Source organism: Fulmarus glacialis, unplaced genomic scaffold (genome assembly GCF_000690835.1).
Source record: "Fulmarus glacialis isolate BGI_N327 unplaced genomic scaffold, ASM69083v1 scaffold16817, whole genome shotgun sequence".
Classification (NCBI taxonomy): Eukaryota; Metazoa; Chordata; class Aves; order Procellariiformes; family Procellariidae; genus Fulmarus; species Fulmarus glacialis.
Window position 1 is genome coordinate 1 of NW_009221442.1, and position 25,309 is coordinate 25,309.

At 40.7% G+C, this 25,309-nt stretch overlaps 1 protein-coding gene across 1 annotated transcript; it reads left to right on the forward strand.

Moving 5' to 3' along the window:
• Positions 1-2,972: 2,972 nt before the first annotated feature.
• On the forward strand, positions 2,973-20,961 carry MCOLN2 (mucolipin 2). The gene is made up of 13 exons (XM_009581125.1): positions 2,973-3,134; positions 6,226-6,399; positions 10,004-10,148; positions 10,719-10,806; positions 10,956-11,052; positions 11,515-11,614; positions 12,207-12,322; positions 13,728-13,877; positions 15,214-15,315; positions 15,428-15,550; positions 18,169-18,375; positions 19,752-19,867; positions 20,658-20,961. Exons 1-13 carry the CDS (start codon positions 2,979-2,981, stop codon positions 20,692-20,694), a joined length of 1,611 nt encoding a protein of 536 aa, XP_009579420.1. The 5' UTR covers positions 2,973-2,978; the 3' UTR covers positions 20,695-20,961.
• The last annotated feature ends 4,348 nt before the right edge of the window (positions 20,962-25,309 follow it).

Consider the following 25,309-nt stretch of genomic DNA (forward strand, 5'->3'; position numbering starts at 1 on the left):
GGGTGTCTCCGCAATTTCTTAGAGCTCGCTTTCCTGAGAAGTGCTGGGCGATGCCCTCCTCAGGGCGAGTTGTGAACTTGGTAAAAGATGATGAAGGTGAAGCTGGAGTTGACCGGTCTCATACGTAGAACCCAATTTAGTGAATTCTTTTTTTTCTTCTTTGCGCGCTCCCCCCCCCCAACCCCTCCCCCCCCAATCTCGTTAATACCTCTTCAAGAGTAGAGCTCAAGTAGATAAATGTTCCTGATACGGATCTCTGATGGACAGTGTTGCTCCTATAGTGAATTACTCTTTTTTTAAAAAAAAAGTGAATTTGTGCTCTATAGCTTTTTAGCTACTTGATTCAATGGTGCTTTTTCAGCTAGGAAGAGCTACATATTAAATGCTTATTTCATAAGTAGGTAGCTGTGAATGGTAGTCATTACTGTTGAAACCTCTTTCTTGACTAGAACACTAAGCTTTAAAGTGCTTCACTGCAAAACATTATCCAAACAAGAGATTGTCCTACCAGATACAGCATGTGGCTATCCTAATGCAGCTTTTAGAGTTTAATTAGTAACAATTATTATTTGTGACACACAACACTTAGTGACACCTAGATATGCATTTAAACATGCATAGTAGAGTTAGTCTTTTTTCACAAGACTTGCTCGTATCAGTACTTTACAAAACTTACCGTGGAAACCTATGGAGCGGTGTTACACTACTGTGTCTGAATTGAATTGTTCTGTTACTCTGTCTTGAGTGCTTTGTTTGGATTATTTTTAGATTATTAGGGTAAAAAGCATTTGGTAGAACTAGATGGTTTATTTTAAATGTGGTAAGTCACTATTCATCACTCAGAACTTTTTAACTTTTTTTTAATGCTTTGGTTGAAGGTTCTAGTTCTGCAGATTTAATGCAGTTTATTTGGGTGTTATTTTGAATCTATTCTAGAAATGAATGGATTTAAAAACAATTGCTGTATTTCACCTATTGCCAAATGAATTATTTCTTGAATATTACACCAGAGAACGCCTGTTCTTTATCGGAAGACAAAGTCCAACGGTGATACAGGCTTGAATCTCATCTCTTCCTCTTAAGCTGAAGAAGTGTGTTGCTTTCCTTGGCTGAATTTCCTGCTCACAATTTCTACAGCTAATTAATAAAGGAAGCTAAAGGCACCAGTGAAAATAATCCCTAGCCAGCGGAGTTAAGTGAGGGTTGTGTAAAAGTGAAAGTATTGTTATTAGTCAACATCAAGTTTTTAGAATAGCTGTAGGGGCTTGAAAGACAACTTTGGAAAACACCACCATGTCTTCCATGGTATGTATTTGAATATCAAAGGAAATAGTGTTTTTTATAAGGTTTGCTGTTTGATTTTTAAGGTCTGTCACTTCCAATACGCTTTTACTGAAGCTTAGGGGGGGATTTTGCTTAAGTCTTGGTAGTTCTTACGTCATACCTTCATGCTTTAAGTCTTGACCAGATCCAGCTTAAACCTGCTCTGTTTCCTCTTTCTTTCCCACCTGCTCCTATAACTTCTACTCTGGGTTTGGTCTTGTTCACTGTGTACCCACACAAATGCTGCTGCCCGTTCAAGAGAAGCTGGCACAGGAGTAGCAGCAATGTCTTTGGGTGTCAGTGCAGGACTGAAGTACGTATGTACCTGTTTCCTTAGACAATACTCTCAGCTACAATTATCATATGCTTTTCTGACAGATGTGTTTAAATTTTTCAAAGTTTTTGTATCTTAAATGTTATTAAAACTAGTCCAGTATGTTTTTATTATAAATTTAAATAGGGTTGTACTCCACAGTTTCTTTTTCTTAAAAACCTTCCTGTGTTTTTCCTGTCTCAAAACCAAAATCGGCCTACCTCCCATCATCTTTGTGAATGATTGATTTAAGGCTGTGTAATAAAGATAACCTTTGAGCCTCCAATGTTAAAAAAGATTCTTTTGGGTTTTTTTTTTCACTTCCTCTTAAGAGGAAACACCACAGTGTTGACTTTACTGTGTTTTTAAACTCTCATTTCTCTTGTTATGATACAGCTGTTCTAGCAAATCAAATGTGCTTTGTGATCTGCAGTTTGTGCTTAAATACCTATATGCGTCAGACAGGTGAGGACAAAAGAAGTAAGAATGCATCTGAAAACTTGGAAATGATGCTTTTGATTTTGACCTTGAGAAATAATATTATCCTTTATAAAATTCAGAACATGGGGCGTGATTTTCTGGATGGTAAATGGGACTGATAATCGCCTTATGTAGCCAGTTTCAGATATGATTGCTCTACCTGAACACATGGAGGGAGGAAGAAAATTGTAAGTTTGGTTCTGATCTTTGTGTGAAGTAGGAAAGTTCTGACAATTACGGTACTGGAAGACAGGGTTAAAAAAATTAGGAGAAGGGGAAAGTTTTCAATGTCCCATTCAGCTGAGAGGGAGAAACTTAGAGTGATTTAAGACACCTACAACAGCGGTCCTCTGTGCTTGTTCCTCTGATTTTTACGTGCCCGGATATTTAAATAAATAAATGCCTATGAGTTTAGCCCTTAAAGCTGGATGTTCATAACAGAAGCGTGCTGTGAAGCCTGCTCTGGTTGTTTAGTCTTTAAGACGCCTTCTTCTGGTGGTAGAATGTGGGTTATTCAGAGAAATGTGTTAAAAGTGGCCTCTCTTTATTTCAAATATTTAGTTTTAAGAAAGAGATAAATGGATAAATGTAGACTTGCTATTACTATTACAGATCCTCTTATTTAATGCCTATTTCCTGGGAAATAATTCTGTAAATGTTGTGCTTTGATGATCTAATGGTTTTTTTTAATGGTATGATTATAGGGAACTATTTCTTGCATTTTGCTGTAAAACAAACAAACAGAAAACTGTTACAGACCTTTTAATGTCACGTGGTGTCTGAGGTGAAACTTCAATATGAGGAAATTGTCTGCCAAAGTGTTCTGTTGGTTTCTAATTAACGTATTATTTATGGCAGAAATATGATGGCTCAGTCAGATTTAGATCTAAAAGAGACGGCTCTGAAAGAGGATTTGAAGTTTTACTTCATGAACCCATGTGAAAAATACAGAGCAAGACGTCAAATACCATGGAAACTGGCTTTGCAGATTTTGAAGATACTTATGGTTACTACGCAGGTAATCCTTCCTCTGTTTTTACTCTTAGAAAGCGTAGCAGCGATGTGCAGGAGAAGCAGGTCTGTGGTTCTGGGCCTTTGCTGTCCCGGGATATTTGTTACTGACTTGAACTTCCTGCTTCAGTCCAGAAGGAAAAAAATACTATGAAAGGTGCATCGAGGGGGGGGAGAATAACATAAACTAGATTACAAAAGCCTCCTGGAGATTTTGGGGCAGTATTTGACCAGCTATTTTGCTGTTTTTAAAATAACATTTTAAAGCAAATTACTCTTCCCACTAAATCCAACACTGTCTTCAAGCTTGCTGTCACAGTACGGCTCTGTGTTCTGCTTCCTGTTACGTTCATAGATTATAGTTTCACTGGACTGTTTTAAAAGTGATATTTCTTGAAATCTAGGTAGTAACTTGAAATGTACATGTTCAACGTGAAAATGCTGCAGCCTCTGGTGGTGATGGGGATGACTGGGCTACTGGAATTGGACGTGCCCCTTGCTTCTGTCAGCAAATGATGCGTTTCACAGTCGGGTGCCTACATAGGTAGAGGCAAACGAGAGGGTGGTTTTTAAACTGCACTGGTATCACAGTGTAGTTGGTTAATTTACAGTCCACTAAGAAATGGTGACGGGACATATGTATAAGTAGAAATGATTTTTCTGGACCTTTGAAATGCAGGACTGACATCTGACACTTTGCAAGTACAGCTAAATATACAACTCCTAAAAATATGCTGAGTTGCAGGATTCCAGGTTTGTGTTTGACTTGCACTTGAAGTGCAACCCCGGCTTATGTGTCCCTGTGTTTTATTGACCGCTCTCGCTCTTCATCTCCCCGCTGGAAAGACGCGCAGGCTCTCTGGCCCCGCTGGCACAGCACCAGGCCTCTGCTCTGCCGTGCTGTGCCGCAGTCCTGCGGGGCTCTGTCTGCAGGCGGGAGTGGGGTGCAGTGGTCGGTCTCTCTAGGCAAGGGTAGCTGAAATAGGCTATTTACACTAGTGCTGGCACAACTGCTACCTGTAGTGTCAGAGCTGCTGAGAACAGGGAGCGTATTAAGATGTTGGGGGGGAGGAGGGTTGGGCAGTGCGAGCACAGCGTAAGCTAAGAGGACAGGTTGCCCCACCTTACTTTACTGGCAGCTGCACCTCAGATGTGGGTTATTGCACTCTCTTCGAAGGCAGGGCAGTAGCCTCCTTTGTGTGTGAGCAATGAGACAAAATACAACTTCACACGGCTCTGAAAAGGTTCAGTACTTTCAATCTATCCTAACCTACTGACTTAAATTCTTGGGGGAGTCACTGAATGTGTAATTTTTGTCTGCTGTCCTAGTCTCCTGCTATCCTTTTTGAGCAGAAGGGGTGCTCTGCTGCTTGGCTTTCAAAGGCCACAAGATTTTCTGGGTTGCTGCTTAGGACTTTTCTTGTCGGCCCTGGGTCTTGCTCAGTTGCCAATCTGGTAGTTGGCAAGAAAAGGAAAATAGAGTTTCTGAAGGAAAATGTGTTGCTGCTCTGCAGGCAGGTCTCAAATATGAGCTAATAGTAAATGGACAGGTTCAACAAGCATCTCTCTGTTTCAGAGTGAGGGCAAGACCCTTGAAGGACAACCTAGGGGTAAGTTAAGCCTCCTTCTAGCTTCTTCTGCCTGATGCCAGCCTGTTAGTCGTGACATGTGTGGCTTCTTCGGTGTGGTGCGGCAGCTGGGCTATCTGTGCCCGACTGAAAAGCAGAAGAGGCTTCTCTCCCCGTATGGGGAGTAAGTTTTACTCCAGCGCTGTGCTGAAATCCCCTAGGGAGTCCCCTGAGGAAATCCTGATGAGTATGTTTTATTTCCCTGTATTGCAGCTGGAAGATCCCTGATTTTTTTAGAGATACTAACTAGAGTGCTGCAGATTTATTTGTAGCACTCAGTGATTTTTTTGCAGTCAACTGAAGATATAAATAGTTGATTTAAAATTTGACTGAAAGTATGAAGATAAAGTTCTTAATCTGAAGACTGTATATACCTGGCAGAGCTGACATCCCCATTTCTCTGTCCTGGCTGTGACTTTGCTGTACAACCAAACAGCCTTGCACTAAATAGTCCTGCTGCATGTATTCTTTTAGCCTGGCCCAGGTCTAAGTGATCACTATCTAGGACAAAAGATGACTTATTCCACTGAAGGCGTAAAACAGTGCTTTCCAGTTTCCATTGTTTTGAATGAAGGAATTTGGATGTTAGTGGACCCTGCCTGTTTGCTTTTGGGGATTTCTAAGTTCACAGTTCTTTTGCTTGCAGTTTCTCACTTACTTCTTCCCTACTTCTGCCAGTTTCTTGTGGGGCTTGGAAACTCCATGCAGTAATGGGGCAGTTTCACATTTGCTGTTAGTAAGTAGTTTAAACCTAAGATGAAGAGTTAGCTGTTTGGGGCTTGGGATATCCTCCTGCTACTATGCCTGTGAAGAAACTATTGTTGCTTGATTTTTAAGCTTCTAGGCTCCATTTATGTATTTTCCTTGGTGGCGGTGGAAATGGGAGCATCCATATCGTACGGCAACACAAATCCTGAGTAGTAACCCTGCTGTCTGCTGCTGCTTCTTATTATAGCCTCCTTAACCAGCACCTGGGTCAGGCAGGTGATGCTTTTTGTTGCTGTGGGGTCCCACATAGGTTTGCTCTAATCCTGTGCCATGCCAGAGGTAGGAAGAAAGTGCAGGAATTTGTCCCATAGCAAAGCAGGGCATTTCTGGAGTAGCAGGCTGCACTTGTAGGTTAGCTCTTCTGCCATTTGCATCCTCAATGAAAGCTTTAGCAAATTCCAGTTAGAGTTGTTGGTCCAGGATGTGTGAAAGGTGGCGGTGATCTAGCTGTCTGTTTAGTTGCTGCACTCTGAGTTTTAGAATCGGTGGGAGACTTTGATTTCTGTTTCTCTTACCCTGCATGTGGTAACCTTGACTTTAGTAGTCAAACGGCATTAGTTAACAGATTCTTTGCTCCTATTGTAGCAGGGTTACAGCAACAGGCACGTTTCTGGTTTGTATTTATTTTAATTCAAAGCTGTTTCCAAAATGTTGCTGCTTGACCAGTGTTCAAAATCCAAATTTGTTTTTTTCTCTTGTCAGCTTATTTTTTTTGGTTTGAGTAACCAGTTGGTGGTCTCATTCAAAGAGGAAAACACTATTGCTTTTAAACACCTATTCCTGAAAGGCTATTCTGGAACTGATGAAGATGACTACAGCTGCAGTATATATACACAACAGGATGCTTATGATAGCATTTTTTATGTTATTAATCAGGTAAGTGTGTGTGTTTATAATGAACAGTGTTAAAGCTGAAGCTATAGCTATAAACGTCTGCGAAGGTTCTGGTTTTCTGTTGCCGTTCTGGGATTTCAGTTTTGATATTTCAGTAAATTGGTGTAGGTGGGGTATCCTGAATTTTGTGTCTAGATGTCTGCATTTTTGTCTCTTGGAGACAAATCTAAACCAAAATTTTACTCAGTTAGTGCATAGTACTGAAATCCAGCAAGTTTGAAAATCAGTCATCTTGCATGAACTAGAACCTTTGTTTAGGTCTTACTTTGAAGAGCTATGGGCCTGAATATACCTATGCATGGTATTCAAAAAATTTGTGCTTACAGCTATGCTGAATTGCAGCTTTGTAGTGAGTGCCAGAGGCCTCAAAATGGGGAATACAGTACTTCCAGGAATGTAGGGGCACTCGCCCTGGTTAGGGATGGTATTTTAAAGAACAGTCCCTTTACAATTGTGGGAGGAAGGTGAATAAATCTAGGATGAAAATTCAGTAAACATTTTTGTATTTAATATTAATACATTCAGAAGTCATGAGATGAAAAGTGTGTGTGTAGGAAATGTCTCTTATGTTTGGGTATGACGATAAGCCCAGAAACGGTTCACATGGGATGAAGATGGCTTTAAACCACCTTTCATTTTCCCTGACCTTGGGACATCAGCTCTGACGCTTGGTTTAAAGCAGTTTTGCTGCCAGTTATGCCCAGCAGTCGCAGTGGTGCGAAGGCTATGCCTCCTTCTTAAACATGCACTTGTGTGGGGGCTTGCTGCTCCTCACCTCCTTTTTAAAGATGCACTTGTGTGGGGGCTTGCTGCTCCTCGGCCACCTCCTCTAAACTACAGCAGAGCCATCAACAGATCAAACGTACTGTCTCTGCTGTGCTGGACAAGGCCAGGACTCTCACTTCTGTATGTTAAATGAGTGTTGAAGTAGTTTTCTCAGTCTTCCCTTGAACTTTCAGTATTGCCGCTATTTCTGCTATAAACTGTGCTTTTTTTTCTTCCTTGCTTGCTTTGTCTCACTTTCCTTCTTTTGTAGGCACTAAGGCTGAGGTGAAGTCCAGATAGAAGACAGTAGAGAAATAATAGCTTTATATCCTCAAGAATGAGCCAATGTGTGATACAGACATCAGACAAAGGTCACTTCATAAAATGTCTGTTGTATAAATGTAGACATTAGGGAAATTTAAACTTGTGTAATCTGGGTTTTTTAGTGTTCTGTGGTGTTTCTGAGGCTTTTTTTATCACATGTAAGTGTGCTTCCCGGTGAACATTATGACTGGTGTTGCTTTTTGTTTGTTTGTTTTGTTTTGCTTTGTTTTTTAAAGGATGCCTTCTAGGAAGAGACAAGCCAGCTGGCTCCTAAGCTAAAAGCAATGCTTTTTTGTTTTGAGATGGGCAGCTAGAAGCCATAGGTTTTGGGTTTTTGTTTTGAGTTTTATTTTGAAATGCATGGTTGGGGGGGGTTGCAGGGGCAGAGGAAGCAGAAGGATAGGATATGATAGAAGATGGTAATAGTGCACAGCAAAACTGGAGTTGTAAAAATGGAATTTTAGGCTTTGTATGATGTGCCACTGCGATATTTTCAGTCTGCAAAAAACCCCCCCCAAAACCCCCCATACTTTCCACGTGGAAGAGTACGCAGCTTTTCCTTACTCCTTTCCTGGGTCCAATTTGGAAGCTTCTATTACAAAGAAGCTGTGCGGAGTTGTTATGCCTGTACCCTGCCTGCGGCAGAGTCTGGAGGACCAGGATGTTCTGCTGGCTGCTCTGCCTGAGGCTGCTTAGAAACATGCAAACGGGAATTTTGCTTTTACTGTTTTGTGGTGTTGTTTGAAAGTGGCCCATGAGTAACCCAGAGCCACGTGTGACGCTGTCAGGAGGGCAGAGCCTGAAAGCCCACGTGGACAGAGCAACGGCTGTTAGATGGAGTGATCTGGAGATGTCCTCAGAGGGATATGGAGTTGTGACTAACTACTGTTTCCACTCACTTGACCTGCCTTAGTCAGACTTGGCTTCCTTAGTTTACTTTAAGATAACGTTCTGACAGGGTACGGCGGCTGTGCTTTTCACCCAGGCTATCTAAACCTGTTGGAAGCTTAGCTGTGAGGAGTCGGAAGCAGCACTGCGAGGCAGAGCTTTGGATGGAAATGTGGTGGTTCCTGTTACAGTTCATTTGGACATGGAGCGTGTGGTTGTTAATGACCACTGGGACTTTGTGCCCCACACGATGGGCTAGTGGCCATAATGCCCATAGGAAGGAGGAAATAAGATGACACTGAATGATGCATAATAACAAAATCCTTGTTTAAGGGGAAAAGGGTCTAATCTGTATCAAAGAGAGCTGAACAATTTTTTTAAGGAATGGGAAGCCTTGTCTGACTTCCCACATTTATTTACCTCCTGGGAGGTAAATGCTTCCTTCAGAGCAGACCAGCGCTGTATGCTGCCCCGAGCTCACTAGGTGAGGTGATGATAAAAACTAATGAATTACTAGATGTTCATGCCTTCCTCCTCAAAGGGCCAGGGGTTCTATCTGGCTTCTCTTGGACAATGTTAGCTGGTGCTAAGCTGAGTTCACGGTTAGTCATTGATCTCCTCAGCTGTCGAGGAGTGAAGAACCACAGGGAGAGCTGTGCCCCAGGGGTTTGCCTCGCTTGTGCAGGACTGGAAGGTGTGACTCCAAGGGTCAGAGGACGTATCTTGCTTCCAGCAGACACTGAGGACATGTGGAAGGCAAGTCAGGAGAGGACTGGCCTTGAATGGGGTTCTTCGGTGGTGCTCAGGGCTGATCCATGCGTGGACAATGCTTGGCTTGGCATAGCTTTATTCGCTTCCACTTGTAGTCCTTGTTTTCAAGCATATCTTAACATGTGAAGAAGGTGACTTATGCTATATTTAGAGCAAATGAAAAAGAAAGTTCCTTCCTCACAGGCATGTTTTCAGTTGCTTCTGTGCTTGTGTAAAGCAGGCAGGCTAAATTACTTTTGGAGGCTGCCCAAGCTCTGTGTATGTTCCTTGGCTGCTGCTTATATAGCGAACGCGTGGCTTCCCTCTTCCGTAGTCACACAGGGAGCAGCTTTGGTTTTACTCTTGGGGGTGGATTTGATAAGAACTGTGATTTGGATTGTATGTAAAGCAATCAAGTTTCAAGTGGTGTGAAAACTAACACCTTCATGAGATAAATACGTAAGATATCCATGGAGTGTGTGTGGTTAGTAGCAATGCTGCACTGAAGTCACTGCCAGGCAACTGATTAAAAGCTGTCTGCTGGCTTGCTGTCTGGCACACGGGTAATCATTTGCAGGCAGCCCATTTAAGTATGGGGCTCTCAGTCACTGTGTCATCAGGATGCAAATCACTACTAATTAGTGGCCAGCAGCCCTCTTAGCTTCCCATGAGATATCCACTCTCAATTTACAGACTTTATGTGAAAGTAAAGATTTTTTGGTTGTGGTTTTTTTTTTTTTTAATGTAAAAAGCTATATTGATACACATAACTTTGCGATTGCAAGTTACTATCTAATGCAAAAAAGACTATCTCTGTAACTTCTGCTTCTGTTTTTTTTTTTTTTTTTTTTTAAACTAGTACAAGCGATTAAAGAACATATCCCTGGGGACGCTTGCTTATGAACATGAAGGATCAGGTTTAAAAATCTGTAAACAACAGTACAAGAAAGGCACGATGCTTCCTTCCAATGATACGCTGAACATAGATGTTTCTACTGAAACAGGTATAGTATTGTTGTACTAAAAATGTCTTGCAGTGGAGTACTTATATTGTAATACTAAATCAGTAAAGTTTAAAACCAATAGCTTTTTGCCTGGCAATCATAGGAACATTAACATGCCCTTTGCCTATTTCCCTCTTGGGTTTTAGTACCTGCCTGGAAATGGCAACTGTGTAGACTATAGGAAGCTCTTTTCAACTGCTGTCATTAGTGGGTTGTGGGTGGGTTTGTGGGTTGGTTTTTTTGTGTTTTTTCTTTTTTTCCTTTTTTTGTCCCAACCCCCTTCCCCCATGCAGAAAGTTCAAATACAGAATTCTGGATGCTGGTCAGTCTGTACCTTCAGTGGGTGGGTGCCCTTACCACCTCTCGGAGCTGAGTCCTTACTGCTAGCCTGTCAAGATTTACTCCATGAATCTGCTTCTGATCCCGCTAGCTGGGGCTTTCTATGGATAGTTTTGCTCAAAATTAACATTTTGCCTGATTAGGACTTGCCATTCAACCTGATTATCTCAGTTTTATGCTGCTCTCTATGTGAAGTTTTTAAGATTACAGCTTTTCCTTTTTTCCTCCCAGAATGTATCTTTTTTAAGCCACAGGAGCTAGCTGGTAAGAAGGCTGAACTGAAGCTGAACTCCTCTTTTTTCAATCTTGAATTTTACAGGTAAAGTGGTGGTGGGGATTTTCTTATTTTTAACTTGTCCTTTCATATGAATATGGTGGATTCTGAGTTGTGCAGTTTCTTTGCTTTGTGTATGTGTGTATTTTTGTGTGTATTTTTATATATATTTATACACTTTTTAAAACATTCAGGCTTATACAGGTTGAAATCTCCTTCAAGCTGAAAGGCATTGCTCTACAGACAATCCATGCCCGTGAATTGCCTGACTGCTATGCATTTCAAAATACTGTAAGTGAATATGGGGTATGGCACTTCCAACACTGTATATATAACAAGAGCTTAAGCTAAGGGGTAGTCATCATGCTTATATTTAGGCTGCAAGGGAAAAGCAGTTGAGCATGTCCTGGCCCTTACCCCTCCTTCCCAAAGGTTGCTGAAATGGTATTGCCAAGGGACAATATTATTTTGTATCATATTCCAGGGGTAACTTCATAACCTGAGAAGGAGATAAGTAACTGTTATTCTTCTAAAGGTTAAACTTGAAGTTTGGCTTCTTGGAATACTGCTTTTTATGCTATACATGACAAATTCTTAAATTATGTCTCCACCAACACTTATGGTGACAGCTTTCTTAAAGCTTACCTGACCAACAAATATTAATGCATATTATGTCAAAGCACTTATCAAGCTTTTTTTTTTATGGAATGAAATTTTGTGGGTCTTGTTTCTGATATACTCTTGTGTTTCCAGATAACTTTCAATAATAGAGCCCACAGTGGAAAAATCAAAATCTATTTTGATAGTGACACTGATATTCAAGAATGTAAAGACTGGCACATATTTGGCTCTGGTAAGTATGGTGCATGTGTGTTTGCATGATAGCAGTGTTAAACATCTCCTGTTGTTTCCCCCGCTCTATAACAGTCTGTCTAGCAAGACATTCCCCATCCTGTTCATCAACTGATATGAGTAAGCCAAGGAAAATGCCTGATTTGGGTTCACATGATGGCTTATAAACCTGTGGATGAAAAAAATACAGTACAGAAAGTCAAACAAGTTTCTAATTGCAGGTCATGGAATGAGAAATAAGGTGGGATTTTTTTGTTTGATTTTAATTTAATGATGTTGGTATGGGCCAAAGACTGCATTTCTTTTACCTCGTGTAGTTGTAACACTGCTGGAGTACAGATGGACAGATGAACTTAGTGCAAAAAGGGAACACTTGTATTAACATACCCATATTTGGTTTTATTTTGAAGAACTTGAACATGCTTTTCACTCTTGTGGCCCAATCTCCATAGCTGCAGAAAGAATATTTCTTGTAACTCATCTATTTATGGGGTGAGAGTGTTTAAATGCAAAATATGTGACATTTTGTAACAATTTGTGCTTGGAGACATGTGAAAAGACTAACTCTACTTCCTTTCTTTGACTCTTTATAGTTCTCCAGAAAAACACTCAGTATATTCTAGTCTTTGATGGATTTGTCATTTTAAGTTGCTTTGCTTCTCTCATCCTCTGCACACGATCCATTGTTCTTGCCTTGCGACTACAAAAAGTAAGTCCAGTGCTCGTAATCTCAATGCTTATTTTGTCTTTGTCTTGTTTGCTGCTTGTCAAGGGATATGTTTTGAAATATTGGGTAGTATATCTGTTGCAGAATGTTGCTCTCTTACCATATATCTATCTCTAGAAAGGACGTGTAGATGTCTGTGATGAAGAGTTGCTAGCTGAATGGGTTTTTACTTCTGTTTGTGTAGTGCTGTAATATGAAGTATTTTGTTGTATCTCTCGAGGGCAAAAGAAGCAGACTTTTTTTTTTTTGTGCAAGACTTAATTTTCTCCAGGATTTTATGCAAAAAAACTTCTGAATCTTTGTACTGGTAACAGCCAACACATCCTGCACCTTCAAAGCATGAGTTCTTCCTTCCCTGGCTTCAGAGTAGAATTCCCATAGAGGTCTTGTCATAAATTAATGCTTTAATGAACATCCCTCAAAGGCAGCTCTAACTGGAGAAAATGTAAAGCATAGCATATAGCCTAGCTCTGGCTGGTTTTTTTGGTCTTTCTGGGGCTGGAACTGCCCTTTTTGAGTTCTGTCCTTTTTCTCCCTCCACAATCCCTGATCACCATCTGCTGTCACCTTCCCTGCTCACCCTCCTTTGCAGACTGAGACTAGCCCTGTCTGACTTCATCTCAAGCTCCTTGCAGAGCTTCATGTGAGCAAACTCTGCTCTTCTGGTCCAAATACTGATACAGAAACACAAGCTGGGCCCTGAGATGTGTCAGCTTATAACCATTGATACAAACTTTGCAAGCATTCGGCTTATAGGAGTTGGAAAAAGAGTTCAGGATAGGTAGGATATGAAAGCACAGATACTTGTTTATCTTGTTCAATATATCCTTTTTGTAGCTTGTAAACAAGACAAGGGTGAAGAGGACACAATTCAGCAAAGGCATTGTCAAACTGCTGTCAGGAATAGGGACATCAGCATTTATTCATGAGCAAAAAGAACAAGTGAAAGCAGATAGGCAGTGTTGGGTGTGGGAAGTGATATTGTCGGCGCTATTGGAAATGAGAGCTCTTGCCTTATAGTTGTATTTCAGTTATTAATTCTCTTTTTCACTCCTGTAGTTGGGGGGCTTTGCTCTATTGGAGGCGGATAGAAATTTTTGTCAAGGGGGCTCAAAAGGGGATAACAAGCCATGGTTAGGCTAGTGGGGATTGCTTATGAAGTCAGCTGTTCTGTGGAAAGTTGGTTTTCACTGGCCTAAACCCATCTTAATTTTTTTCCTATTTATTTCTGTTGCTATTGAGAATGAGTTTTAAGCTATTGTTCCAGCTAATGCTATAGGAAAAGGGGGTATGTGAAACTTGAGTATTGCTGTACTACTGGGGCATCTGTACATATTTTTCATCTAAGGTGACCTGTAACTATAAACATCTAAATGCTTGTCAATAGAGATTTGTGAACTTCTTCTTGGAGAAATACAAGCGTCATGTCTGTCATGCTGATCGCCTGGAGTTCATAAATGGATGGTATGTCCTGGTAATTATCAGTGATGTGATGACAATCATTGGGTCAATCCTAAAAATGGAAATAAAAGCCAAGGTGAGAGTTTAATATTTCAGATAAAATACTAGTCATGTAATGTGTTTTAACTTGGGGCAAATGAAAGTGAGCTATCATAGTCACTAGTCATCTTGTTTACTTTTGCTAGTTCTTATTTCTTCATTTCCTAGTGCTAATTTGACTGATAACTGTTTTCAGTCCCTTTTCCCCAAAGTCTTTCGGTAAGACTATGTAAGCTATTTAAACATCTTATTCCCACAGTGCTAAGTCCCGTAATCCCCGGTATAGGGCCTGTGGGTAGACAGTTCCTAACAAAAAAACCCCCCAAATTTGGGTTGTGTTGTTTCTGTAAGAAGTAGTAGCACATGTTGTACAGGGAAACCGAGTCATCGCCTTGGCTAAAACAGGGGTCTTGATGGCTTGTGGGACTGGAAACATGGCTGTTACAGCTTGCTTTCCTGGCCTGTCCAAACTACAGGCACAGACAGTGTCACCTGCTCGTCCTTGACCTCCCAGCCTGGGCTTGCTGAAATCAATGTGTTTTGTCCAGCTGGCGGCTCTTCAGGGGTTTTTTTGGTTTGATTTTTTGTTTGGTTGTTTTTTTTTCCTTCAATAGAGATGTATGTCAACAATTCATGTGTTCACAAAACTTTGTATTCTGGGACAAACAGGGTAGGTAGTGTGCTGCTCCTGCTTCATGTGTGCTAAGGCTCAAAGGGCAGATGCCCAGAGTGGCCTTCAGAGGAGCCATTTGAGAACCTCCAGCTGTATGGTGAGGTGGGGGGATGAGGGTAGGAAATCTTGAGCTAGATGGGTATCTCGTGCTTATTGCAACCAGTTCTAGCCTTCTAAAGTAAAATGCAAGTAGAATTGGTTATAAACTTCACTGGTAGTAAAAATGATGTTCAGGCTCCGAACAGCTGGCAACCTCTTCAGAGATGTAAATGCATGTAGCATGGGAAAGGGCTGTAGTCCTTAGGCTCACTTTTCATTTAAATGATGGCTCATGTTTTACTAAATAGCGAATGAGAGCTTGTTTGCCTAACAATAGCATATATTAACCTTTTTTTAAACAAAAATTCGGAGATATTCAATCTAACATTAAAACTGTCACAACCAAGGTGAAGGCTTTAGTTCTTCATGCAAAACTACACGAATATCAGCGTAGATGTGCTTTCATTTGCAGCACTATTGCATTTGGGTGATGTCACTAAATAACTGCAGTTCACTTTGGTCTGATTTTTGTGATGTAGCAACATCCTTTCAGTATTGGACTGCCCTGCTTTGTTAGTTTGAACTGCTGGAACTTGAATAGCTGTCAAGCTGACATACCTACCGCTTTAACTTGACCACCTGCTCTGTTTGGATCCCCCAGAACCTCACAAGTTATGATGTCTGCAGCATTTTACTTGGAACATCAACTTTGTTTGTCTGGGTTGGAGTCATCAGATACCTGGGATATTTTCAAACCTACAATGTAAGGCAGGAATTAAATATTCAACAATAAAAGCATACATTTGTCACTCTTACTCAGGTCTCTCTAACTTGTGGCTTTTTTCCCTTCTCCTTTCTTCTGTCCTGACATGTAGGTGCTCATTTTAACTATGCAGGCATCATTGCCCAAAGTGCTAAGGTTTTGCTGTTGTGCTGGGATGATTTATCTTGGCTATACTTTCTGTGGTTGGATTGTCCTGGGACCTTATCATGAAAAGGTATGTACTCCTTTTCTGGTCTAATGATGTGTGAATATCTGTGTGTTTATAGTTCCTAGTTATAAAAACAGAAATAGGTCTTAAATTCATGTTTTTGTTTAAAAGCTGAAACATGAAGAACACTGGAGTGTTTCTCCTTCCATGTATACCTCCTGCTGCCTGCTCCATTTAACAAAATAACTGTATTCTTGCTTTCCCTGTGTGCTTGAACTCAATGTAATCTCAAACACAAGGCTGTGTTTGTGATGATTGGATGGTTTGACCAGGCAATGTCTGGCTGGGGACTAGAGGTAAATTGGTCTACTCTTTCGCCCTCTTCTGGCAGTCCCAGTTCAGTTGGGTTAGAGAGGCACGAGTTCACCGTTACCGTTTCTAGGAATCTCCCTGACTCTGACTCTGTTTTTCCAAATCTTTCCTGTGCCATGTAACTTCAGCTCCTAAATCTTGACTCGTAAAGGGGTGGATGAATGCTTATCTTGTTTACTTTGCTTCCTATGTGTAGGTGTGTTGTGGGGTTGGTTTGTTTGTTTTTTATTTTTGAGGTTGATATCGAAACATGTGCCCGGTACATCTTCTTGTCTGAAACCTGGGTACAGCAGTAAGGCTTTGTATATTCCAAAACACAAGCAAAAAAACCCGCAAAGCTTGTTTGGTTTTTTTTTTTCTTGGCAGATGCTCTGTGTGGCAGTTTGAAAAGAGGCAGATTACTGTTGTAATAAATTCTAGATGTGCATTAATCAGTAACAAATGTGTGACTTCTCGTTCTCGATTTCTGGTTATACACATATATTGTAACAGATACACATGCTGCAGTGCTTGCTTCAGCTTCTTATACCCCCAGAGCTCGGCTTCCTCTAACATAATGTAATTCTCTCCTTTGAGAAATGTAGGTATTCAGTCTGCACATATTTTACGTTGATGACAATACATTTCTCCATGGGATGCTGGATGCTGTGGGATCCTCAGTCATACTAGATGCTCAGCTGTTTATAAGAGGCACAGCATAAATACTGTTGTAGCTTCCCTGCAGCAAGTGCATTAATTATCTGAGCAAAAGGAAACGTAGTCAATAATATGCTTATCTATGAGAATGTTACCTCCTGCTAAATATCACAGATCAATGTCAAGGAAAGCGCCTGCGGTTGTGTGGGGTTTCCTGTTTGTGGCAGTTCCCCCGTGCCCCGCGGGAAGGCAGTGTGGCACTGCGCGGAGCAGGCAGAGCCCAGGGCTGCCTTCGCCGCTCTCCGGCTGCGTGAGCTGTCCCTGGTAAGAAATGGGAAGAGCCTTCCCTGCTGTGCAGCTACGCAGGAGAGAGTGCTCAAAAATTCTGAAGGCCTTAGCTCAAAAACATAAAAAACATAGGAATAGTATGGGTTTTTTTTTTTCCTTCTACTACTACAGCCAGCGAGAGGGAGCGAGAATCCTGCATTTTGTGTTATGTCAATCCAGGGGCTTATAGGTGAGCAATCCTTAGCGGGTTTTTCTCTGTACCCATGCATCAAAACTTGTGGATTGCTCAAAAATTACCCATGCCATGCACCTCTTTTTCTCAGAAAATGTGCTGCTGGGTCTCATAATGGCTTTAGAAATAAATAAAAATAATAATAATAAAAAATTAAGCCATAGGTAAGACCAGACCTGCTGTTCCTGTGCAACAGTATGTTCTCTTTACAAACATATGCCTCTTGACATCTTGTTTTCAGTATAGGACCACAATTCAAGTGAGTGTAGTCATGTTAATTCATTGATAATAGCTACATTAAAACATTGTGCGTTAATTCATATTGTCCAATAAAGTATAGTTTAAAAATCCAGTTATTTGGAGGGACAGAGCATGGTGGGAAGTGTGCTTACCTGGTTGCTGAATGGAATTTAACCTCAGGGCATGTTCCAGCTTGGGGAAATGGAGTTAGAAATTTAAGAGGATGTCCTTGAAATGAAACCATGATTTTGTCCAGGGTGTGCTTACTAGCTTCACAGTACAGCTATAGCTTTTACCTACAGCTCGGGGTTTTCTGAATGACAGACAGATGATGTTATCACAAGACTTTAGACCATTTGAGCTCTGAAGGCTATATGCTATCTCTAACTTCTCAGTACAATATTGATTAATTACCCCTACTCCGGTAATGCTGCAGAGCTGGGTAACCAGAGGATGTGGATTCTGTTCCCAGCATACCACCACTGATTTACTGTATAGGTTCTCTGAAGTCACTTCATCTATGTGCTTTGGCAAACAGAATGATATTTTTCCTGCAGGTCTAAAATAGCTTAAAATTCAGTAACTTAAACTTTCCGTGGTGGTCAGTTACTGGCTGTTTTGCCTGTTGAGCATCACAAGTTTATTTCTTGATAATAAATCTTCTTATTTCTGGTGTCAATGCTTAGCCAAGATTATATTTCTACATGGTTCTATTAGTGACATGTATGTTTTGGTCTGAATATACAGGAAAGAAAGTGTGGTAGCATTTGATTGACTGGGTTGGCTTTTTTCTTCTGCTATGAGTAAAAAAAAAAAAAAAAAATTACTTCTGTTTTTATAACACTTTTCACTTTCCCTTTAATCTGGATGATTGATTTTCACATTCTATCAATAATTTGTACTCACTGTTTTCTAGTTTGAAGATCTGAACACAGTGGCTGAGTGTCTATTTTCTTTGGTCAATGGTGATGATATGTTTGCAACGTTTGCTCAAATCCAGCAGAAGAGCACGCTGGTGTGGATGTTCAGTCGGTTATATCTGTACTCCTTCATTAGTCTGTTTATATACATGATCCTCAGCCTTTTTATTGCACTCATTACCGATTCTTATGACACCATAAAGGTAAAACATTTTTTTTTTCCTATTACACTTCTAATCAGTTTGGTATTCATTCTTGTTAATCACTCAACACCACACTATGTAGCATTAGTTATGATGACTGGTAAGACTATTAAAATCTCTTAGCTTAGTCTGTGGTGAAATTGGGAGGATGACTGGGTAGTCATCCAAATGACTACGCAATAATTGGTTTGGAAAATCATCCTTAATGTGTATCCCTGTTTTGTATTTTCTGCTGCTTCACCTGGGTTCAAGAAGGTAACAGCTAATGGAAACATAAGTGGAAAGATGAGTGGAAAAAGTCAATTTTTAAGTATAGTTAGACAGAGACGGATAAGTCCTGTTTGAAGTGAACGTTTCTTGCCGTGGCACCAGAAGCTGAGGTTGGGAAGGGTTTGCTGCCATCTCAGAATATCCCCTTGGGAGGAGTGTGGCAAGGGCCAAGCAGATAACTCTAAACTCATTTAGATGTCCAGGCTTGCTTAATGTGCTGCTTGGAAATGTGTGGGTAAAAGGAAATGTCCTCTGAAAGACCCACTACTTCTCGTTCAAGTTATAATTGCATCATCCATTTCCAGTATAAACTGGCTGAAAGTGAAATGAAGTTTTCAGTAATTACCTTTTGTTTTTGTCCTCTAGTGCTGTCTTCCCTTCGTGCTCCTGGTAGCTGCAGTAACCGGTGGGAAGGCAATGTGGATCATGCTCTTTAGCTCTCATCCTTTCTTGTCTTAGTGTCAGATAAACAGGCCAGCAGAATAAGCCTAGTCTGACTTGAACCACAACTTCGAGACTGAGCAAGAGCTCTACTTTCCTAAGCATCTCAAAATACAACTTAACTGTCTGTCTTCTGAGTTTATTGGATGGTCTGACCTGCGAAACTGTTTTACTGTTACTCTTCCCTCTGAGCACTTCATGTGGATCAGTGGGGAGCCATTTCAGTGCTGAACTGGTGTTTTGCAGAGCATTTCTTCAGCGTGGCAATGCTGAATATCCATGTTAGGGCCCTTCAAATCCAGCCCAAATTGGGGTTCCTAGGGCAAATGAGCCCAGAGCACTCTCAGTGAGCACAGCAGCTGATGTGAACAAGGGAAATCAATGCCAGTATGACTTCAGATCACTTGCTTGGTCTTATGGACGGCAAACAAAATGTAGGAGAATCTATGAACAATATGAATTTTATGTCACTTAGATTGCTTTGTTCCACCAACTACATGTGTGGTGTTTTTAGGACGGGATTGTTATTTTTTTTCTTCATACAGCAATACTGAACAAATGAACCAAATAGTCCGGTTTTGGCTATCACACTCTAGAGGAAATTTTAGAACACTTCACGCCCAGTAACTTCTCATGTGTTGTAAATAAAATGCTTTCTCTTTCAGAAGTACCAACAAAGTGGGTTTCCAGTAACAGATCTACATGAATTTCTAAAAGACCATGGCAGTATTGGTTACAGAAAAGAACGGACTTCCATGCCATTCATCTGCTGCTGTAGGAGGTCAGTAGGGTGTTTTTAATGAGTGTTTTTCTCAGAAGTACACCAGTTAGCTTCTCACTGCAAAGTGCTGTTTCACAAATGTTGGAGCATCCAGAATTCAGCCTGTGGAATATGTGGAGTCTGTTGTTCCTCTTGTGCTTTACTTGGTGTTAGATCTTTAGTTTGCTGATGGTGCAGGGGTGGCAATTCTGAGCTTAAATGCATGTTTTAAGTGTTTCGCTCATATGAAAACTACCATGCAGGAACTGGTGGAAGGTGATGGGAGGACTGGAGAGTGTAACATGGAACTGCCAAGGAGTCAAGAGCAAACTAAGTCTCTGCTTCTTAGGGTTTTGCAAGTCGTCTGTTTCTAAAAAGCTTTTCCACTAGGCTGGGAGTAGTAGCAGAAAGCAAGAGAATGTGATTCAGCCAGGGACCAGTACTTAATCCCAAAGCTATGCTGTGTCTGTGAGGCAAACTGGTTCAATACCAACACTTTTCAATCCCAACTGGTGTAACAAATCCTATTTTAGCAGTAGGATACTTGTCTACTTATATACTGAGGCTTTTGTGAAATGCAACTTTATACTTCTGATGTACTCTGGCAGAAGGAAGCCTCATAGCCAAAAAGGAGCATGTGAGATGATGATGGGCAGGTATCCCAGCAGTTGCTGTGGACACTTGAAAGCCAACTAGTTAATAAGAACTCCAGTCAGGAGTCAGGATCAAAACTCAGCTTGGTTTTCTATGAGTAAATGGTTCCTATTGCATTTCTTGCTGAATGAAAAATTGTGAATTTTTTCTCTTGCAGACAACAGAGTGATGACAACTTGATACTTATTAATTGATGATTACACATTGAAATTCACCACTAATATATGCAAAGAAAGCACAGTTGCGTGGAGAAGCATAATTCTCCAAATTGCAATGAAACCCACTATGTGGACCTGCCTCGTTGTGAACAGACTAATCTTACCTAATTAAGATGTTGGGGGAAGAAAAGCTGCTAATGTGACATCAGCTGGCTGACCAGGAGGAGAGCCCAGAAGCTACAACTGCAAGAGAGCTGTGAAGAACTCTGTATTCTTGCCCCAAGTTCTGTCACGTTAAAGAAGGCTGATCCTTGAGCAGTGTCCGTGGGAGCTCTGTTTGCTAATTGCCTTCTAGAAGGAAGGAAAGTGGCCCTGAACCAACCGTTGTTGTTAATAAGAAAAAGAAATACGTGAAAATAATTTTTAAAAATAATTCCATGCTAAAAAATATTAAATAAAAAGTAGTCAAGGAGAAGGGAGGAGTTCTTCACTTACAGTGACGCATTTGGCTTTGAGACTGTAATTTCTACTTGGCACAATACATTTCCTTGAAATAAATTTATGTAAAACTACAGAGCTGTACAAGAGTGCAAATTAATTGCTGTTCTCCATCTTGTATATCACTTTAACACAAACCATTTATAGATCACAATCTTTTCTTCACCAGCTTTGCTAAAAAGAAAAACAGTTTGTTGGGTGGTTTTTTTATCTTTGAGTCTTTTCTATTATATCCACAATATTTGATGTGTACTGTGTCTAAATTAAATTTACCACTTTAGCTATAGGTAAAGACTTCTTTTGCGTGGTTGGAAACTTCCATAGCAAGCATCACGTGAAGAATGATGAAAAGATTATTGCACTTTTTTTTTTTAAAAAGTATTGCACTGTTGTGTTGCCATAACCTGGAAGACAAATTCAGGCAAAAATAATGCCAGGGAGTTGACATGCCTAATTACTTCTGTTTCAAGCACATCTTAAGTGGAAGAAAACATGTAACAACTGAATCTGGCAGTTCATTTGTTCAGTTGATTGTCTAGGTGTCTTTACAGATTACCATCCCAAAGTACTGTTTTTTTCCCTTTGACCTTTATAATTTTTTTTCTTTTTTTCAAAGAGAACAGAGCGCTTTCGGTAGCTTTAAAGCACTTCCAGTACGGTACTGCATAGGTGTTACCAGGTGCTTCTGAAGACTTTCAGTGGTACTGACTGCCCCTGGGGGTGGGTGGACTATTATATTAGATACTCCACTTTGTCTGAATGGGGCTGTCTGCTCCCTAAAAGCAAATTGCCTGTAGCAGATGATGTTCACTTCAGAGTGATATGTATCCATTAACTTTTAATGATGGACTCCGTGCAAGTTCTGGCTTGCTCGTGTTTCAAATTGCTAAGGCAATTTGCAATGCTGCCCTTGTATGAGTAAGGTGGGTGGCAGCTTAGTTTGGGGTAAGAAGGAAGTGATGCTGGTAAAACTTGAATAAGATCCCGACTTACTGAAAGGTCTTCTTAGAGAAGGCTCCTCAAAATACTGCATTACATCCCCTTGAAATCTGGTGTGAAGAGTATCAGAAGGGACCAGGAGTCTTTGATAGCAGATAACCATAATATAGGAAAATGATGGTCAGAAACTAACTGAACTTGGAAAATTCATGCTCTGCTGCTGCCAGGCAGTCAGGAGAACAAACACTCACCTGTTAAAGGAAGGGTTCGCCAACAGCGTTCAAAGTGTGTGTTCTTGTTAATAGAACTACATGTTTACCTGCAGCCCAAGATATAAAAGCCTGATTTGCTGTCCTTGAGCAACGATACTAGAAGCTCACAGTACCATCTCACTGACATCTTCAGTAGTGCTCCCATGAAGCCTGCAGTGGGCAGATGTTAGAAGAATCCAACGCCGTAGTGTTCTCAGCAGTAATCGCCTCTGAGCTGTGAGTGTGCAATGGTTGGTCGTAGTATGGACTGGCCTGAACTTGATATGAAGAGCAAGAGAGAAAATAATTGATTCTTGAATAACGTGAATAAATACTTTCCCAAAGGACAGCAGAAAAATAGACCAGTTTTTCTTTTTTTCTTTTTTCTTTTTTCTTTTTTCTTTTTTCTTTTTTCTTTTTTCTTTTTTCTTTTTTCTTTTTTCTTTTTTCTTTTTTCTTTTTTCTTTTTTCTTTTTTCTTTTTTCTTTTTTCTTTTTTCTTTTTTCTTTTTTCTTTTTTCTTTTTTCTTTTTTCTTTTTTCTTTTTTCTTTTTTCTTTTTTCTTTTTTCTTTTTTCTTTCCGTCTTCTTCCTTTTTTTTTCTTTTTTTTTCTTTTTTCTTTCTCTTCTTTTTTTCTTTCTCTTTTCCCCTTTCTGGGAAACTGGAGAGTGGTTATATGGGCAAAACCAGTGCTGGATTCACACCTTTTTTGGTAGGTTGAAAAACATTTTTTTAATAGGTCTGTCCTCATTCTCTGCCTCTCCTCTGGGATGTTTAAAGAAGAGAGGTTAATAACTGCAGCTTCTCCAGCAGTGTTTCTGGCCATCAGGTAAGAGCAGTGGTGACTGAGGTCTGGAAAGATTTGCTGTCGTTCAAATCTTTCCCCTCCTAGTATTTTCCTTCCTGACAATGAATACTTTTTTGTTGGAAATGGATGCCATTTTGTCTTGCTTAGGCTGCAGCTAGATGTCTAGAAGAGATTGTTTTCATGTCAGTATTTCCATGCATCCAGGCTCTGCAAATTTTAATGCTTCTCTTGCTGAAATGTCTTTGGGACAGAGAATCTTCTCCTGAACCCAGTGTGAGCAATGCCTTGCTGTGGCCTCAGCTGTCACTACAGCATGTGGATAAAAATTAAATTGCTACCAATAACCATGACTTTATGCTGTTAACAAAGATTTTCTGTAATTGTCTTTTCATCAAACAGATGCTAATTGCATGATCTAGAACAGAGGATTACTGTCTTCCACTCAGGACAGAAGAGTTAATTTTTCATGTATAGAACTTGTTGGGGTCAATGTTAGTCTTTTAGTGTCTGCTTTGGGGCCCTGGATAATCCAAGTGCTCTTCTGCAGACTGCAGAAGTGATCAGCATTAACTGATTGCTAGCAGAGTTTCTTGGCCCATACAGTTTGCAGTCTTGACTTTGTTATGTGCGAGATGCTGATGTTTTTCATGCTGCTATTTTACTGGTAGCTTTCAGGAATGTCTCTTCCCAAATCTACTGAGTTTGAGACTTGACTTCTATAATAGAATTGTAAAGCTTTCTTGTCCAGTATTGATTTTTTTTTTTTTTTTTTTTTTTTTTTAATTATTTTAGCTCCTTTGTTGGTAGACTATCGAAAAATTTTTTTTTTTTTTTTTTTTTTTTTTAAATCATATGAGCTGCTTGCTAGGTAGACTACTGCTTCAGCCCTACCATATTAGAGCAGGTCACTAATGTATTGTAGAAACCAATTTGTGTCTTTACCATCTGTTTGGTGTTTTTGTCTCTTGGAAAAAAGATAAGAGCCAGTTGCTGGAGCTTCTCATTGGCTCTCTATTCCCTGGAGGTTAAACTTAACAGGAAATCTGGCATATGTTGACTCTTAATTCTGTGCATCAATACAGATTTGAATACAGTTGCCGACTGATAGGTGGTCCCACTCCAACTGCTACGGAGGTGATGCGCAGTAATGGAAGCAGAGCTGGAGCATAAGCTTTTGCAAAGCGTTCTGAAAATAAGCTGTTACTTTTTGTTGTCTTGTTCCCTGGGAATAAGAGGCTTTTGTTAATTGCTTACAGGACTTAATGAAAGGAGGAGACAAATGGATGGAAGTGAGAAGGTTGCATTAGAAAGAAACAGGCAGGAAGGAGGAAAAGAAAGCTTTCTGAGCCATCTTCAAGGTAAGCATTCAAGTGAGGGGGACAGAGTGGGTAAGAGTTTGGGCTCTTATTTTGGGGTCTTCTATTGATGGAAGGAAAAAGCTGCTGGAGTGGAGGCTGTTTGGCATTTCATATAGAATGTTCACGTGCAAGGCTCCACCTAGTCTTTAACACTCTGTCTAGGTTTCATGCTGTAATCATTGCCAGGATTTCAGAGAAGCGGAGTAGAGACTTTCTGCTGAGATTTTCTTTTGTCAGTTCTGCAGGTCTAAGCAGACCCGTGAGTAGCTCTGTACGCCTTGGGTATATGCGTGGTCTCCGTAAACGATTCAGGTAGGTAGCAGTGGGACAGACCCATCTGATCATGATCCTCAGATAAATTTGATCTTGTACCGCCTTCTGCATTTGAGTTTGGCTTGTCCTTCGTGGCAAAGCTGTGTGTGCTAGGTCCTGCCCTCTGGAACCGGCAGGAGCCTCGAGGGTTCTGTGTCGCTGTGTTGGGTGTGAGGTGGATCTTGCTTGCTGTTTCTACCATGTTTAAAAGAACAGCTGGAAGGAAGTGGCACGTATACCTGTCTGTACTGTCCTGATCTGCTCACGGAAGTTATTGCTGTTTTATTTGGGTTTTGCTTTTGTTTCCCAAAATGCGAGTGATGGTGGACCTCCCGACGGGCTCTTCAGGCAGCGCGACCCTTCAGACTTCTGCCGCGCTGGGCCGCTCGGCGCTCTGGCTCGCGTGCCTCGCCTCTACCCGCGTCTTGAGGGGCAAAACCTTCGCGCCTGGGCGAAGACAAACGCGTCAAAACCGCTCCTCTGCGC

Bases quoted from the DNA above. Each gene is read 5' to 3' on its own strand.
- MCOLN2 (XM_009581125.1), top strand. From the start codon at position 2,979: ATGATGGCTCAGTCAGATTTAGATCTAAAAGAGACGGCTCTGAAAGAG. The intron at 15,551-18,168 runs GTATGTACTCCT...ACTGTTTTCTAG, and splicing joins TGGGACCTTATCATGAAAAG to TTTGAAGATCTGAACACAGT. The intron at 18,376-19,751 runs GTAAAACATTTT...TTTCTCTTTCAG, and splicing joins ATTCTTATGACACCATAAAG to AAGTACCAACAAAGTGGGTT.